The sequence below is a fragment of the Pezoporus occidentalis genome, unplaced genomic scaffold (assembly GCF_034315485.1).
Source record: "Pezoporus occidentalis ecotype Australia unplaced genomic scaffold, CSIRO_AGI_Poc_V1 ctg13, whole genome shotgun sequence".
Classification (NCBI taxonomy): Eukaryota; Metazoa; Chordata; class Aves; order Psittaciformes; family Psittacidae; genus Pezoporus; species Pezoporus occidentalis.
The window spans coordinates 9,500,851-9,519,697 of NW_026913103.1; the positions used below are offsets into that span (position 1 = coordinate 9,500,851).

The following is an 18,847-nucleotide window of genomic DNA, read 5'->3' on the forward strand; positions in this document are numbered from 1 at the left end:
GGGAGAAGGTGACTGTGCTCCCCTACATGGCAGTCAGTGTGATGGAGCATATAAACCTTCAAGAACAGGGACAGAGGTTCCAGACTGCATTAGCAGGGACACACAGGAGAGTATTTATACTATCTTAAAAAAAAACCTTTTACTGAGAGATGTGACTTTACATGGCATACAGCCTCATTACATTTGAGTTACAGGTGTGATGCCAAGAAGTTTCATCCCGTTGGCTAGAACTGAGCGAGCAGCTTGAAAGAGACAGCACCTTGCCTGGAAAACAAGAAGAGCCATCAGCTTACAGTATTGCGCAGAACAGAATGTGCTTCTCAGGACAGTAGTTAGGAGCAGCCTGTCAGAGGTGAGAACACTGCATCCTTCTGTACCCATGCAGAGCACTGGGAGTTGGACCTACACATGATCTAGTAACACACCAATACTGGCAGAATTCATAGGTGCTGTTGATAGCCCATTGCAGGGTCAACAAAGGGACACTTCTGTCAGGGGCTGCTTTTGAAAGGAAGCTGAAAAGCAGCATTCTGCCCAGCCCTGTACCCTCAGGGCAAGGTAACCAGAGGACCTGCCTGCAGAAGAGCTAGCAATGACTAGAGAGGGAAAACCTTTCTTGCCCCAGTAGCTGTTACAGCCTGCAAATACTGCTGGAAAACCTCTGCTCACTGTGCTTGGGTTAGAGGCTGTCAAGCAACTGTGAGCTGCTTTGAAAATTTCACTCTTCCTTATCAATGTCTGCCTTAGCTGTTACACAGCTGGCTGTTTTGGAAAGGCTCCATCAACCCTGCTTCAGAAAAACAGTTCTTGAAAGCTGTCACACTGTAAGATGTTTCCAATTTTTTTACAGGATAAGGCACTGAAATTTTCCTTGTAGCTTGGACTGGCTTAGTCTGTCTTCAAAGGCAGGAATACCTACAGCATCTAAGCTCAAATACAGAGCACAGCTCCATCAATTCCACAGAACTGAAAAACTGAAGTTTTTCCCCCCACCACACAGCTCAACACTTAAATGTGATTTTCTACCAAAATCAGATACATACTTGCTTTTGAAATAGATTAAAGAGGCAGTGTAATTAGTATATCATTTACTGAGCTGTTAGGGGGTCAAACATTGCCTGGGAGATGAGTAGAAAATAATTTTTATATACTTGGAACTGCAGAGTAACAGCTGTCAGCCTCTGCTTTAGCTGGAACTCCAATACTTGGGATATGTAGGTGGCAAGAGGGAGGAGACTGAGTCAGTTTTCTCCTCGTTCTCTTGTCTTCCCACACAACCACTAAAGGAAACCATCAGAAATTCACCAGTGAGTTAACTTGCTCACATGTTTACTTCTGACTGGGTTTTGAGCAGTTGTCCTTATGGAGATTTGTGTTTTGGGACGATCAGGCAGAGCAGACCCAGCAGTGACAGCAGTCCCTGCCTTCCCAAAGGAGAGCCTGCCTGCTGGATGATTAGCCTGCAGGTGTGCATTCACCCCATTGGTTACACAGCTAGGCTGGCAATGCCCAAGGGAGCATTCATCTTGGTAGGGACACCCTACTCAGACCCCAGCCACATAACAGCCCCGTGCTGTGCCATACCTGTGCTACTTTAGGGGCGCTGCCTTTCACAGGAAGGGTTTTATGTGCCACAGCTGCAAGATGGCTGAAATAGAAAACACAAGGAGAATGCTGAGAACAAGCAAGTCTCTTGACAAGAGGAGTGCTATGGGCTACAAAAAGCTGCAGAACTGGAAGAGCCACAACTGCAGCAGGCCAGAGACTTGTCTCCACCTGGCTGAAGGAGGGCATGGTTTTCTGTAGTCTGCATATTATCAGGGCATGCCATCAACACCTTCACGCTTGTAAAAGAACCCCAAAACGATCTACCCCTGACACCTTCACCCCCCCCAAAAAACAAACCCCAAACCAAAACAAAAACAAACCAACCAACCACACCCACACAAAAACCCAAACTGGTCTGGAAAGATATTCAAAAGCATGCCCTGTCATTCCCAAGGTGTGAGATTCCTTATGCAATTTTCCTTAATTCATTAAGCCTTTCCCCATACACATGCCTACCACTTGTTCCAGGTCTTCTCCAGTGTTTCATAGTGCTGTTAAAAGAGACAGATCCCTATGGAGGTAAGTTATATGCCGTATAACTTACAGTAGTATGCTTTGTCCATCTCAACACTGAGCTCAGTGGTTAAAGGGGTTTGGACAGAATTTCCTAGCTGAAATTTTGAGCTTTGAGAGCATTATTATCACTCAAATCTGCTCTTTAAGACAGTATTAGTCCATTGTGATTTTGGGTTCAGACAGTGAGTTACAGCAATGCGGTCCTTTTTTGTTGAAAGCATTTAGTTTCTGCCTCCTTTGTTCCTGCTTCCAGCCTCAATCTCTGTTACATTATTTGCTATCCTACTTCATACCTTACCTGCTCCAGAGAAGCTGTCCTACAGATTTACATCTTCCTGCCGCTTTTGCTCTTCAAAGCACTGCAGATGTGAGGGTTGCAGAGCCAGCTCAGGAACACCTGTCCTTACCAGAGATAGATGGCCAGTATCAGCAATCACCTTACCTAAGTGTGAGGAGGTAGCTGACGATGTGCTTGGGTTGCAGATCCTGAGAAGACTGATACAGAACCTCATCATACCTGTGAAGAAAGAAGAGGGTTGTCTGGTGTTAAAGGGATTGGAAGGTGTACTCGGATAAAAGGCTCATCAGACAGCTTAAGTGAGAACGAATACAACTGCAGGGTTGACATGAACAATCTTCCCAACCAGACCTAAGCCATGTAATTAGTCCAGAATTGATTATTTCTTCCTCATTCACTTATTGAAGGAGATCACTTCTGCTTCTCATCATGCAAGCACTGTAGATGGCAGAGCTCAAGAAGGCAGGCTAGAGAAAATAGAACACAAGAATTGTCTTTGCTGCTGGAACACTGTGTCTGGTTTTACATTTCAACACTAACTGTAAGTTCCTAGGAGCAAAAAAATACCTATTAAATAAACAAGGCAGTCAAAATCGTCCCTTAGAGGATGTTGCTTTTACTAAATGCAGATTAGAATTTTAAATAGCTAAAGGACTCCCTTTAGCTTGCAGCATTAGAAAATACAAAACCAAAGTGGATTTACATAGTCCTGGAATAAAATCAACTTTTGCAAGATGATATTAAACTGGATTATACAGGCAGAGTCATGGAGATCCATTTTTTTTTTCTTCATGTGTTCTGCTGTCCACTTGTACATATCCTCTTTTTCCCAGCCTGCAAAAAGCTACCAACACTTCTGGGGCTGAATACATTTCCAATTAAAAAGTCAGCAGTGGACTTCTTTGCTCAGCTTTCAGGCCCATCCTGTGAGAATGAAGGCCTTACGCCCACTGTAGGGGAGGATCTGGTTTGAGACCATCTTAAGATCCTGAACATGTACAAGTCCACGGGACCTGATGAAATCCATCTGCAGGTCCTGAAGGAGCTGGTGAATGAAGTTGCGAAGCCACTGTCCATCATATTTGAGAAATCATGGCAGTCAGGTGAAGTTCCTGATGACTGGAAACAGGGAAATATAACCCCCGTTTTCAGGAAGGGGAAAATGGATGACCTGGGGAATTACAGAGCAGTCAGTCTCACCTCTGTGCCTGGCAAAATCTTGGAGCAGATTCTCCGTGGCAGGCATGCCAAGGCACGTGAAAATCAACAAGGTGCTTGGTGACAGCCAGCATGGCTTCACTAAGGGGAAATCCTGCCTGACCAATTTGGTGGCCTTCTATGATGGGCCTACAGAACTGATGGACAGGGGTAGAGCAGTTGATGTCATCTACCTGGACTTGTGTAAAGCATTTGACACTGTCCCACAGGACATCCTTGTCTCTAAATTGGAGAGACATCAATTCAATAGGTGGACCACCCGGTGGATAAAGAATTGGCTGGATGGCCGCACACAAAGAGTTGTGGTCAATGGCTCAATGTCCAGCTGGTGACTCATAACAAGTCATAAGGAAGAAGTTCTTTACTGTGAGAGTGGTGAGGCTGTGGAACAGGTTGCCCAAAGAAGTGGTAAATGCTCCATCACTGGAGTTCAAGGCCAGGTTGGACAGAGCCTTGGGCGACATGGTTTAGTGTGAGGTGTCCCTGCCCATGGCAGTGAGGTTGGAACTAGATGATATCAAGGTCCTTTCCAAGCCTAACCATTCTATGATTCTATTCCTGTCAGCATACCCCAGCTGAATTTCCCTTCCCCAGCCTCTTCCTTCTTTAAAGGCAAGCTGCAGGAAAACTGGGAGTGAGCTCTGACAGTGAGGGCTCAGTGGTCATATAAGAGCTATGGCAGGAGGGAGTGAGCACTCGTCATTTCCTTGGTTAGTAAGCTACAACATCTCTTGCCTGTTCAGCAGCTCATCTTTGTCAGCACGTCTCAGGTGGGCATTGTTCAAACAGGGAAGATCCCTGCCTTCACAGCACTGTGCTACAGATGTGAGAGACAAAAATCAGGGGAACCTCTGCACTGTCTCAGGGGCAATGGTATTTTGTCCCTGGTATTTGGAAAGAAAACTAAACAAACCTGAGAAGATGCTGAAGAACAGAGATGGCATCTGGCTCTTGCAAGCACGCCACATTAACGTCAGTTAGCTGCTTATTCCCATGCATCTGTTCTAAACTAAAATGTAAGAACAAAAAAGAAACAAATATCAGATGAAAAGCTCTTGTTAGCAAAGCTGGACAAGAAAAACAGTAATTTTTATTTTTAAAGGAAAAAGGGTAGGCATCTTCTGCTCAAGCTGAAGAGAACACTCAAGACAGACCGTCTGACTTCAACCCAAGATAAAAAAAATTCGTGCTAGCCATTCAGGATCAACAGGATTAGAGATCTGCATGGTTCAGAAGCTTATGCTGAAAAGACTAGGGAGGCCACCAATACCCCAGTAAGGATACCTCAGCACCATCAATACCTAGGCGATAAGGGAGTAGAAGAGGAATGGACTATAGAGAGCAATCAGGCTTGCATGTTCTCCCTGAATACTGTCTTCTGTTACCACTGCCTCAGATAGAATACCAGGTCTTCTGTTACCACTGCCTCAGATAGAATACCAGGTTGGGCCTTTGGCCCAATACAGTAAGGTACCATACATGCTTTTATGAAAACCTGTATCAATGTCTGCATTAGAAATGCTCTGACAGATCACTGTAATCGATACAGCTGTTCAAACCGGACTCTTCTGAAATTCTTTTCAGAAATAATGAAATATGTCAGGTGTTTGACCTGAGTCAAAACAACTTGGTTACAACAGTGAGAAATAACAGTGATAAAAAAAAACAACAAAACCACTACCTACAGTGGCAGCCTAAAACATCTAAGTTCTGTGATGTGGTATATCTTACAAGTATGGCATTTTGTTTTTTTAAATCAGTTTCCTTAATCCTAGGGCCACCATTCTTCATCACTGACACCAAGCACACAGAGAGGCTGTTCCTAGAACTGAAGGAGTACATGGACACTTATCTCAACCCTGTGGAAATGAGGTAGGAATTTCATTTTAGTTGGTTTGCTCTTCTGGAAAGCCTCGGTGATTCCTATCGTAACCTCACACCTCTGCTGCAAAGTATGTATCATATTTAGGGAAGGAGTTAACACTATCAACTGACAAAGAAGTTAATAAGGTTAAAAATGTATGTCAAACTGCACTTCTGCATACAAATGCTCCTCTTACCTATGGAGTCTGGCATGGGTGTACTGCAGGAACACACCTGTATCTCCACGACTTTGAAGAGCTCGGTCCCAGCTAAACTGATAATCAGATGACAGAAGTCCCCGGAAGTCCTGGGAAAATAAATTAACATCACCTGGATATGGCTCTCCATCTCCATTTTGAACTTTTCACAGAAGATGCAAACACCTCGGGAGGCAACTCAGACTCACTTGAATTATTAGTGCTGCAAGGCCAACTTTCTCTGCTGTCTCTATAGGGTCTTCTATCTCTTTGGTTGCTGAAGAGAAACAGAATAAAAGGAATAAGTCTGTAGCAGCATAATGGCTCCCTTGCTCAGATTGGAGATGCCAATAAAACAGCAGATCTTCCATAACTGTGAACTAGCAATCGAGAAATTGTCAGGACGCATACAGCAAATAGTCCAGGATATAAATCCTTCTTAAAGGTTGGGATACAGCTGTTTCAGATAGGCTTTTTTCCACTTCTCCTAGTATGTGTAATGCATGTTTTAATGTTGGAAGGATTCATTACAACAGGATAGACCACACTGAATTCCTTTCCACAACTGAGACAGACAGACAATCTCTAACATCAGGAAAAGAATGACAGGGCAATTCAGATTTTGTTTAAAAATTGACAGAAAATATCTCCAATTGATGTGGAGGCATAAACAGTCAAAGAAACGGCTAATGGAACATTTGGATGTCATTTAGGGAGTATTCACACCATCCACCATACATATTTAAACTGCTTATACTCAGAGAATCTGAACTGAATCATAGAATGGCTTATGTTGGAAGAGACCTTAAAGATCATCTAGTTCCAACACCCTGCCATGGGCAGGGACACCGCCCACCAGACCAGGCTGCTCAAAGTCCCGTCCAACCTGGCCTTGAACACTGCCAGGAATGGGGCAGCCACAGCTTCTCTGGGCAACCTGCTCCAGGGCCTCAACACCCTCACAGGGCAGAACTTCTTCCTTCCAATCTAAATCTCAGTTTGAAACTATTGTCCATTGTCCTATCACTATGGGCCCTGGTAATAAAGTCTTTCTCCATTTTTCTCATAAGCTCCATTCATATAATGAAAGGCTCCTCAGAGCCTCCTCTTCTCCAGGCTGAACAAGCTCAACTCTCAGCCTGTCTTCATAGGAGAGGTGCTCCAGCCCTCTGATTGCCTTTGTGGCCTTCAGCATGTCCCTCTTGAATTATCAGCCCCAGAGCTGGACACAGGACTTCAGGCATGGTCTCATGAGAGAGGAGTAGAGGGAAAAAATATGTGGGGACAGTTCATAGCCCTGAGAAGTCTCAGACTGGCTATTCTCTCAGCCCTTCCTCAGGATTTACCATTTCTAATTTAGGAAATGGGAAGTAAGGCAGGAATTAAAATGTAAGGGGAAAATTTCTACAAGCACAGGTAGAATTTAGGAGCTAATGGATAAGCTCTGGTTAATGCTACAGTGCCACCTGAACACATCACTTCTTTTAGCTGTTCTTCTGCCTACTAGTTGTGCAATGGGTCTGCACCTCTGCTATATCAGTAAAGTTTGCTTTGTACTCAGCTATGCTACTAACCTTTAAATTGAAGTTCTAGGCTCCATTTCTCTCTACAGTAAAACTGGGTTGAATATGGGGTGGTCATCTTTGTATCATTCTGCCTGCCTGTCTTCCCCTTGTCCACTCTACAAGCAAAATTATCTGGATTAAAAAAGCAGAGGAGGCAGAACAACGAAGATGCACACTACTTAACCTGTTCAGTTCATTCAGCACATTCAGTAACCCCAGAAAGCTCAAGAGGGGGCAGCATTTCACTGGGAACTGCTTGAATCTTCACTGTGTCAGGAGGAAGGGGCTCTAGAGCCACAGCCCCAGGTGCAGGCAAACATCCCCTTCAGCAGGTTGGACTGCAGAGCAGTGACCTCCTGGGGACTCCAGAAATAGTCCTGAGGCTGGGAAAATGACAAGGCAGTAGCTGCAGACAAGCTACAGTCAGTCTTGCCAGAGAAAACTGTCAGAGCCACAAATCCTTTGGATGAAATCTGACTGCTCCCTGAACTCCAGCCCCAACCACACTATTGACTAGTTTGTCCCTCCAGAAAAAAAGCAACTGTTGTCCCCCAAAGGCAGGTACTTCCTTCACTGTGCAAAAGTGCGATGGAATAATGCCACTGGATATTAAAATTTTAAAATCTATAATTCAGAGAAGTTCACAGAGTAGCAAAGGATTATTTTAACACTGCTTATATTGTGGGAGATACAGAAAGTGCACAGAGCATATCACTGCCATTAGTTTGAGACAGGAAAAAGTGAAGGGTAGAAAAGAAGACACAGTTTTGATCAACACAGAAAAGAAGTTAATAAGACCTGAAGTAGCTAACTTTTTGCAGAAGCCATGTTTTGTAACATCCTTGAGCGAACTTCATTTAAAACATCTTCGAGGAAAACTACTTCTCCTCTCCGAGTCTTCATCCCTTGCACTAGACCAAAAGACACATGCTGGCACCTGTGGTGAAAAGCAGCAGGACCTAAAATTACATTTTAATCAAGAGAAATGTTTGCAATGTGTTTCTTCGGAGCTGAATTCTCTACCAGGAAATTGCAATAACAGCTGAATAAATAGTGCTGTGACGTGGGAAGCTTGGTGATAGAATCAGGAACTCGCATTTCAGCGACCAAAGCTCCATACTTATTATATAAGGGGAAAATTATGATCAGAATTATGATAACCTGGTCATTTGTGTGCTCTCGAGAACCTCTTTTGCTACTAGCTTTAGTACAGAGGACTCCATGCAATAAACTGCAACAAACTGAGGAGAGGCAGGATGCAGACAGATCAAATTACTGTGGCAACACAGATCTGATAGTAAGATTAGAAAGGGAGTCATAATAATTCTACTGTGGGCACAATAAACTAAAAGTGTAATTAATCATTGCTAATAATAAAACTTCCATTGCTCCTGCTCACAGTAACCCCAAGCATTACTCTGCATCCATAACCCAGGGTAATTTTAGTGCAACTTTAAGCACTGAGAAAGGAGGCAGACTAGTATTCCTGAAAGCTAAAATCCTATATTTAACCACAAAAACATGCAGTCTGTCAGAGAGGAATATGATTTAGTCTGCAGATCCATGAATGACCTTTGCTCAGATTGCTAACAAAGCCAGTAAATACAGTGAGTAACAGCAGGGATACACTTCCCTGCAATAAATATTTCAAGCCTGAAGCTTGACTCAAACTCAGATTCAAATTGCTGCTAAAATACTATACTTTAAGAAGTAATACTTTAATATATGATCACACAATACCCCAGAAGCTATGCTGTAACACCTCTGAAAGGTTCTCTTTTTTCACATCAAGCAGTTAAGAAAGACCTGTGAAATGAGAGACAGGGCTGGTTTTCGCAGCCAGAGCTTCACAGTTAAAGCAGACCAGAGGTATGGAATGAGAAGGCTGGTGTCACATTGCACACGATTCTGAGGGTTTGTTTTCTGATGGCTTTTTTCCGTCAATATTGCTTTAGTTGGGTCCTACAGGCCAAACTTCTGCTTGCACTCTAGGGTTCACAATTTGCACAACAGCAGCACACCTTGGAGCTTAGTTTCACTCAAATTGCCTACATGATGTGTGTTACAGCACAGTGTTAGGTGGACAAAAGAGCACTCTGAAATTCCAATGTACGTACTACCCATTCTTAAACAGAAAAAAAAGGTATACCAGTAAGATTCATAAGTACATACCTTTCTGCCCAGTCATAACCCATAAGCTTCAGTATTTGGAACAAGTGTTGAAAGTGACTGCTTTGACTTTTATCTGTCTAAGGAATGGAATAGGTGCATATCAGAAAACACTTCAAATTTGATAAGGATTAGCTTTCAACATACAAACACATAACACCACAGAAACTGTCCTAGTAAGTCACTGCAAGCAGAATTAAGACTTATGAAGACAGGATAGACTTGGAAAGTGCAACAGCTGGAATCTATGGCAACAGGATTTTGCATCTGGTTAGAAAAGTAATTTACTTTTTCAAAAACTATTATCGAGGGGAGCAGTTTGCAGTCTGACAGCGTGGATTATATTTAATTCTGCATATACGTAAGTGTTTTCATCTGCTTGGAGTGCAATATTCAATGGAATCTTAGTGCCTCTTTAATAATACATGTCACCCATTTTAAAATGGTTTTAGGATTTTGTTTTATTACTGCATTTTTATGAAAAAAAGTCAGATTTTTTTTAATATAAATTACTGAATGCACTGATTTACAGCATTACAACTAAGAAACCAGTTTGATGTTCTTTTAAACAAGTGGATCTGATGAAAATAAGATGATCTTATGAAGTAAGACTCAAGAGCCTCTTTCTAATTTCCTCATAACAAGACCGGGATTCTGAAATGCATTTGTATTTAATTATTAAAGACTGAAATCATTGGTGTTCTCACTTACACCCATGAAGTCCTAACCCAGGACAAAGTAGTGCCACAGAACAGCAGCAAAGCTCAGCCAGGTGGCAGTTCCACAGTTCTGTCCCACAGACTCTCCTGACAGTTTATGTTATTGCCCTCTCATTTTATGACCCACATTCTCAGCCCTCAGAAAGCCAGAAGTCATAAAAGTACTAACGGTGTCATAAAAACACCTCTGCAACCTGTGCAAGGTTAAGAGAAACAGGACTAGACAGGCTAATCTATCATTCCCAACTGGAATGAGACATTGATAGTAACAGACACACTGGTTGAATCACAGTCCCATTTTGCTGCATATCTGGTTGGACTGGGAGCAGATCAAAGAGGCCCAGGCAAGGAAGTAAACAGTTACTGGCATTCAGCTATAAGCAACCAGCCAACTCAAGACTATTGCTTCCACACTGGCTCACTCCATTCAGCCCATACCCTCATCTGTACAGTACACCTACCCAACTATTTTCTTTCATTTTAACTGTTCCTTCTACCTTTGTCCCTACTACCTCATGGTATAACCAATACAAATAATTACCTACCCATGTGAACTACACGGGAAACGGTCTCCTTAACTCCTAATGCATTGCACTTAAACAGCCACACTGCTCTCTGATGCCAGTGAACATTTTAGTCAGGAGAGGCAACAAACTTCCCACCAAACCCAAGCAACTCCCCCCCCCAAATATCCCTGTTCTATGACCACATGTGGGAGTGGTAAGCTACTGGAAACTTCCTGAAGACTGAAAATAAAAGGAAGAATGTAACTTAAAGTTGCATGTTAAACTATTCGTGTACGTAATTTTATGGTTACTGATCTCTCCTCCTCCCTTGAATCATGGTACTTGCCACATTATATTGCCTTTGAAAAAGCTGTACCACAGAAGATACATGGGCATTACCAAACACACCACAAACAACGTGCATTTTTTAACACATTAGTAACTGACTTCACCTAAAAGAACATGGTTTTCAAAATACAATTTTTTTCTAAATCTGGGATAAAGAAGATGTAAAAGCATTGTGTGATACATCCTTGGTAATACTAGAGCAAAAAAGAGTTCCACACAAATGAGGAGATAAACCTCCTATTCATTCACATTGTGTGTGAATTCACAGGGTGAGGTGTCCCTGCCCATGGCAGGGGGTTTGGAAATAGATGATCTTAAGATCTTATCCAACAGTAACTATTCTATGATAGCTGATAACTGATATACTGATAACTGTTGGAATTATTAAAAAGCAAATAAAATCAAACCGAGAAATATAACCAGATTCTCTATCTACAACTGCTTCTCTGTCCAGACTGATTAAGCTGCACTTTATGTGCAAGTTCTACATAATGAAATCAAGGCACTGTTCAAAGCCATAAAAATTTACATTTCAGATAAGATACTAGGACTTTAGATTTAGATTCATTTTATATCATTACTTCCTAAATTAATGTTTTACAACCCTTTGTAACACTAACAGCTTTTCCTCACTTGTTAAATATTAATTACAACATTTTATATAGAGTGTCAATTGAGTGAAAGTTTCTTTAACAGCAATTGCAATGAATTTTTATAACAGAGAGTAACTCCATGTCGTGGTTTAAACCCAGTCAGGTAATTCGTTTGCTCACTTCCCCCCCCCTTTTTCTTGCCCTCCCCCTGCTCTCGGAGGGACAGAGAGGAGAATCGAAAAGAATGCAACTCCCACGGGTTGAGATAAGAACAGTTTAGTAACTAAGGTATAACACAAATCACTACTGCTACCACCAATAATAATAATGACAAAGGAAATAACAAGGGAAGAGAATACATCATCTCACCACCAGCCGACCGATAACTCGCCCCCCCAGCGACCAAGCTCTGACCGATACCTCCTCCAACCCTGCAGACTCCCAGCCCTTCCGGCTCCCTCCCAGTTACATCCTGGGCATGACGTGCTGTGGTATGGAATACCTCTTTGGTCAGTTTGGGTCAGGTGTCCTGTCTCTGCTTCCTCCTGGCTTCCCCTCCTCCCTGGCAGAGCATGAGGCTCACAAAGTCCTTGGCCAAACCAAAACATCGCTTGTTATCAGCTCTGTTCCCGAGCTGAAAGTCAAAACACTGCACTGCACCAGCTACCAAGAAGGGGAAAAATGACTGCTACTGCTGAACCCAGGACATTATCCACCCCTTATTCCATACCATTCACGTCATGCTCAGATCCCACATTTTCAATACACCCATCACTCCACTCTTATCTAAGTGCATGGACTATAAAGCTATATCCCTATAAAGCTGCTGAGTCCATCTGGTCCATGATGTCAGGCTCCATCTCTTGTAACAGTCTTCCAGAGCAGGAGAGACTGTGTGCAGTGTTCACACTCGTGAATAACCTGGGCAATAGTGTCCATTGCTAAGTCCACCCCTCGATCATGAGTCCATCTCTATGTGGCATCTCTGCTCTGATGGCCTGAAGTGCCATGGGCCCACCAGGCTTAAAATAATTCACTGTCCCCTTAAGCAGTTTCTGCAGCTTGTTGCTGGGGACTCCATACAGCTGCCTTCCATCTCCAATGCTTCCAAAGCACTGGAGGGGCCCAGTGGACTAGATACTTGCCCATACTGTCCCACACACCCTGCCACTCATGACTGTCCAGCTTTGGGGAAAATCTCTTGGTCACCCTATATCGTTGTCTAACCCCAGACAAGGCCCAAACCTGACTCTGCTTAACTTTTGAGATCAGACAAAATGGTTGTGGGTAGAACACAGTCTGTGTGTGTGCCAACATGCTGATCCCCATCACAATCAGCAGGCAGGTCCCAAGGATACCCAAAGGCCATTCAAAACCTTCAGAACTCTCAGTTGATGCTGCTGTACTTGTCACTGGGGCTGGTGCAGCTGCTGTACTTGTCACTGGGGCTGGTGTAGCTGCTGTACTTGTCACTGGGGCTGGTGCAGCTGCTGTGCTTGCCGACTCTCCCACCGCCAGCTTCTCTTTTCCTGAGTCCAGCTCTTCCTCCTCCGCCTTGCTGGGAAATGCTGCGTGGTCTCCTGCATCCTCCTGGGGCTCGGCGGGCGGCTTCCGGGGAATGCTCTCGGCCGTCGCGGGGCTGGGCTCGGCCGCGGGGCTCGGCTCCTCCGCGGGGCTCGGCTCGGCCGCGGGGCTCGGCTCTTCCGCGGGGCTCGGCTCCTCCGCCGCCTTCTCCCGCTGCTCGGCAGCCGCCTCCTTCCTCTCCTCGACCGCCCCGACCTCCTCCACCGGCAGCCGTCCCCTCGCGGCCTCCGGCCCCGCTCCCGCCGCCGCTTGGTCCCCGGGGCCGCTCTCCCGGGCCGGTTCGGCTGCCGCCGGCTCCCGGGGCCGCTCCCCCTCTGCTCCCCGCAGCCTCACGAAGATGGAGAGTAGGGTGAGGGCCAGGGCGGTGAAGAGCAGCCGGACGGCCAGGTACAAGTCCACGGCCACGTCCGTCCCGCCCTGCTGCAGGAGCCCACCCGTATTACAAGCCATTGCCATAAAGCACAGTGAGACAAGAACCTTAGCCCAAGCCCCATACTTGATAAACACTAACACAGCAAATACTGGCTCTACGTAAGTTACAACATTCTGAAGCTGTGAGATCAAGCGAAACAACTCTGAGAGCCAATAAATCAGCATTGTGACGAGTGACTATTAATCCAGTCAAATCTGTCGTTATCTCAACCCTTCGTGCCCCACGTTGGGCGCCAAAAAGAACTGTCGTGGTTTAAACCCAGTCAGGTAATTCGTTTGCTCACTTCCCCCCCCCTTTTCTTGCCCTCCCCCTGCTCTCGGAGGGACAGAGAGGAGAATCGAAAAGAATGCAACTCCCACGGGTTGAGATAAGAACAGTTTAGTAACTAAGGTATAACACAAATCACTACTGCTACCACCAATAATAATAATGACAAAGGAAATAACAAGGGAAGAGAATACATCATCTCACCACCAGCCGACCGATAACTCGCCCCCCCAGCCCGACCAAGCTCTGACCGATACCTCCTCCAACCCTGCAGACTCCCAGCCCTTCCGGCTCCCTCCCAGTTACATCCTGGGCATGACGTGCTGTGGTATGGAATACCTCTTTGGTCAGTTTGGGTCAGGTGTCCTGTCTCTGCTTCCTCCTGGCTTCCCCTCCTCCCTGGCAGAGCATGAGGCTCACAAAGTCCTTGGCCAAACCAAAACATCGCTTGTTATCAGCTCTGTTCCCGAGCTGAAAGTCAAAACACTGCACTGCACCAGCTACCAAGAAGGGGAAAAATGACTGCTACTGCTGAACCCAGGACACTCCAGAGCTGATTTTTCAACCATTTTGTGCATCCGTTGTGAACTGAAACAGAACCAAGAAATACTGCCACAGTGAGGCACAGCTGCTGGCTAGTGAGGGCATGTATTTCCCTGCCAAAAATACCATGTGCTGAAGTCACATTGCAAGCAAGAGCCCCCCTGGATTATTGGAGAGTCAAGCTGCTCGAAAGCGTTCTGTCAGTCTATAATTACTTACCACATAAATCATGGTATCACAGCTATGCTTATTCATTCGGTCTATAGCAGCAGCCAGATCTCTGAAAGAGGTAACAAGAAACTATTTGGACTTTCACCCAAACATACTTCATTAGTTGCCTCTTGGGAAAAGAATCTACTTTTATGCTGGGGAGAGGACTGCCTGATTAAAGGTATCCCTGTATGGATTACACAAAAAAGAGGACATGTATACTCTCTTAATGATGTGTTTGAAATGGTGGAGGTTTTTGTAAACCACTAGCTATGAAAATTACTGAAGAAAGTACTTATGTGCAGAGCTAAGCCTGGTCTCTGTCTGTCTACCGACACTATCACTCCACTCGGACTTGGGAGAAATAACCTTCTCTTGGAAAACTCTCTGGCTAATCTTCACACACACAAAGTAGTAGAGAGAAAAAACACCTTGCTCTAGCCCCTCCCAGGACTGTCACAGGAGAGCCATTAGGCCCATGTGCCAGCCTGAAACCAGCCCCAGAGGTCACCAGGAACAGCTCTCCAGACCTCCTTCTGACTGGGAGACGTTACTGCTTAAGGGACATGGCACACATGGGATGCAAGGTAAAAGCATTCTGCACTTATGCAAGACTTATTATAGGATGCTTAGGGGAGTAACGAAAGATAGGAAAAGATAGGAAGAAGATATCAAAAGGGCAAGTGGTTTGTGAACCAACTGCTCATCAGTATGCTTGTCTGGTTGTGCCCTACACTGCATCAGCACAATCTGTCCTGTCTTTGCATTAAACTCCATTTCAAACTTTTCCTGGGCGAGGGGTCTCTCTTCTGTGTTCATGCGTGTTTGGAGATCTGAGTATCAGTAACTGGAGTTGCAAACTACAGCTCATATAGAATCATAGAATAGTTAGGGCTGGAAAGGACCTTAAGATCATCTAGTTCCAACCCCCCTGCCATGGGCAGGGACACCTTACACTAAATCATACCACCCATGGCCTCATCCAACCTGGCCTTGAACACTGCCAGGCATGGAGCATTCACAACCTCCCTGGGCAACCTATTCCAGTGCCTCACCACCCTAACAGGAAAGAATTTCCTCCATATATCCAATCTAAACTTCCCCTATTTAAGTTTTAACCCATTACCCCTTGTCCTGTCACTACAGTCCCTAATGAAGAGTCCCTCCCCAGCACCCCTACAGGCCCCCTTCAGATACTGGAAGGCTGCTATGAGGTCTCCATGCAGCCTTCTCTTCTCCGGGATGAACAGCCCCAACTTCCTCAGCCTGTCTTCATATGGGAGGTGCTCCAGTCCCCTGATCATCCTCATGGCCCTTCTTGGGACTTGTTCCAACAGTTCCATGTCCTTTTTATGTTGAGGACACCAGAACTGCACACAATACTCCAGGTGAGGTCTCACAAGGGTAGAGTAGAGGGGCAGGATCACCTCCTTTGACCTGCTGGTCACGCTCCTTTTGATGCAGCCCAGGATACGGTTGGCTTTCTGGGCTGCAAGCGCACACTGAAGCAGGCTCATGTTCATTTTCTCATCAACCAACACCCCCAAGTCCTTCTCCGCAGGGCTGCTCTGAATCTCTTCTCTGCCCAACCTGTGGCTGTGCCTGGGATTGCTCTGACCCAGGTGTAGGACCTTGCACTTGGCATGGTTAAACTTCATGAGGTTGGCATCAGCCCACCTCACAAGTGTGTCAAGGTCCCTCTGGATGGCATTCCTTCCCTTCAGGGTATCAACCAAACCACACAGCTTGGTGTCATCGGCAAACTTGCTGAGGGTGCACTCAATCCCACTGTCCATGTCAGCAGCAAAGATGTTGAACAAGACCGGTCCCAACACTGATCCCTGAGGGACACCACTTGTTACTGGTCTCCAGCCGGACATTGAGCCATTGACCACAACTCTTTGCGTGTGGCCATCCAGCCAGTTCTTTATCCACGGAGTGGTCCACCTATCAAATTGATGTCTCTCCAATTTAGAGACAAGAATGTTGTGTGGAACAGTTTCGAACGCTTTACACAACTCCAGGTAGATGACATCAACTTCTCTACCCCTGTCCATCAGTTCCGTAGCCCCATCATAGAAGGCCACCAAATTGGTCAGGCAGGATTTCCCCTTAGTGAAGCCATGCTGGCTGTCACCAAGCACCTTGTTGATTTTCATGTGCCTTAGCATGCCTTCCGGGAGAATCTGCTCCAAGATTTTGCCAGGCACAGAGGTGAGACTGACTGGTCTGTAATTCCCCAGGTCATCCATTTTCCCCTTCTTGACAATGGGGGTTATATTTCCCTTTTTCCAGTCATCAGGAACTTCACCTAACTGCCATGATTTCTCAAATATGATGGCCAGTGGCTTAGCAACTTCATTCGCCAGCTCCTTTAGGACCCGTGGATGGATCTCATCAGGTCCCATGGACTTGTGCACGTTCAGATTTTTAAGATGGTCTCGAACCAGATCCTCTCCTACAGTGGGTGCAAGGTCTTCATTCTCACAGTCCCTGCATCTGCCTTCCAAGACTTGGGTGGTTTGGTCAGAGCCTTTGCCAGTGAAGACCGAGGCAAAGAAGTCATTCAGAACCTCAGCCTTCTCCAAATCCTGTGTAGCCAGTTCTCCCGAGAGCTTCCTGAGGGGGCCTACGTTCTCCCTAGTCTGTTTTTTATTTGCTATGTACCTGTAGAATCCCTTCCTGTTATCTTTAATACCTCTAGCTAAGTTTAATTCTAACTGGGCCTTAGCTTTCCTAACCTGGTCCCTAGCTTCTCACAACATCCCTGTACTCTTCCCAGGCCACCTGTCCTTGCTCCCACTTATTATAATCCTCTTTTTTCATTTGAATTTTCCTCAGGATCTCCTTATCCATCCAAGGAGGTCTCCTGGCCCTCCTGATGCATTTCCTTCTGGTTGGGATATAGGCCATGCATCTGTAGTGCCAGCAACTGAAATGACTGGAGCTAAGTGAAATTAGGTGATAGCAACTGAAATCCGAGTGCAGGTCAGTTACAGGAACCAAAGTGTCTCTGCTACCAACAACTGGAGTGAGGGAAAACACATACGCACATGTGATGGACAGCAGATATCACAGAATCATAGAACCGTTTGTGATGGAAGGGACTTCAAAGCTCATCTAGTTCCAACCCCCCTGCCATGGGCAGGGACACCTCCCACTAGACCAAGTTGCATAAAGCCCCATCCAACCTGGCCTTGAACACTGCCACAGGTGGGGCAGCCATAGCTTCTCTGGGCAACCTGTGCCAGTGCCTCACCACCCTCACAGTAAGGAATTTCCTTTCATCTGATCTAAATCTAGCCTCTTTCAGTTTGAAGCCATTTCCCCTTGTCCTGTCCCTATGTGCTCTTATAAATATCAAGCTGAAATAGCCTGCTACGCCTGGCAGCCAGGTTAAGTGCGTGCTTTCAAAGATGAGCATGAGTCTAACTACTGGCATTGAGGAGTCTGGGGGTTGACTGAGACCTGCCTGTTCACATGTGTCTATATGTAGGAGGCAGCAGCAGAGAGTGAGGATCCAGGGCCAGCTGCTGGATGGACTGCGTGTCTAAGCTCAGTTACTAGAGAGATCCACTGTGCCTATACCAGCAGCTAGAGCGGGGATGTGGTCCTTGGGGCTCACATGCCCGGGTGCCAGCAACTAAGGAGACCTGGCAATCCAGATGCCAGCTGGAGTGCTGAAGCTCAGCTACTGGAGGGATACCCATTGTGCATATAGTCTGTACATACAATACATATGTGTATTACTTATGTAGATAATCTATATCACATACATAGGTGTGTGTATATATGCATACATAAAAATACATGTGTATTTCTTCACACTAATAGACCTTCATCCTACTCAGACAGAGAGGAAAGAAAGAGGCCAACTGTGCTGAGTGGTTTTGTCTGTGATGCCCTGTTTGGCTGGCTGTGTGTATGTATGTGATTGAGCTTGTGTGCCTACTGGAAACAGGTGCTCAGCCTTATTACTGTTTGAACCTGTGGGCATGGATCTGTGGCAGCCTTGCCTCTTTCAGGCTACAGGATTCAGCAGCTCCCAAACGTTCAAGATTGACTGCAGCATCTCTGTAATACCCATGCCCTGAAAAGCTGTACACGCTTTATCCTGAGGGCTAGACATGATTTATTTACATTAATGGCACAAAGAAACTGTTAGGGCTTCCATATTAAAATACCCAAGTGGAATTTTGATACTGATGAG

General features: G+C 45.4%; 1 protein-coding gene across 4 annotated transcripts in view; it reads right to left on the reverse strand.

The window, feature by feature from the left end:
- Positions 1–128: 128 nt before the first annotated feature.
- The window catches only part of RARS2 (arginyl-tRNA synthetase 2, mitochondrial), a 35,855-nt gene continuing 17,136 nt past the window's right edge, over positions 129–18,847 (reverse strand). For 2 of the 4 annotated variants that reach the window (XM_062608354.1, XM_062608357.1), the window contains exons 12-20: positions 14,647–14,707; positions 9,438–9,514; positions 8,078–8,202; positions 5,910–5,977; positions 5,701–5,810; positions 4,554–4,649; positions 2,567–2,641; positions 1,585–1,648; positions 129–264 (exon numbers count right to left, since the gene is read on the reverse strand). In XM_062608354.1, the coding sequence (XP_062464338.1) occupies positions 178–264; positions 1,585–1,648; positions 2,567–2,641; positions 4,554–4,649; positions 5,701–5,810; positions 5,910–5,977; positions 8,078–8,202; positions 9,438–9,514; positions 14,647–14,707 (763 nt within the window). In that variant the 3' untranslated portion in view covers positions 129–177. Of the gene's footprint in view, positions 265–1,584; positions 1,649–2,566; positions 2,642–4,553; positions 4,650–4,679; positions 4,942–5,700; positions 5,811–5,909; positions 5,978–8,077; positions 8,203–9,437; positions 9,515–14,646; positions 14,708–18,847 lie in introns of those variants that run through there. The other 2 variants (XM_062608355.1, XM_062608356.1) reach the window with 2 other exon arrangements.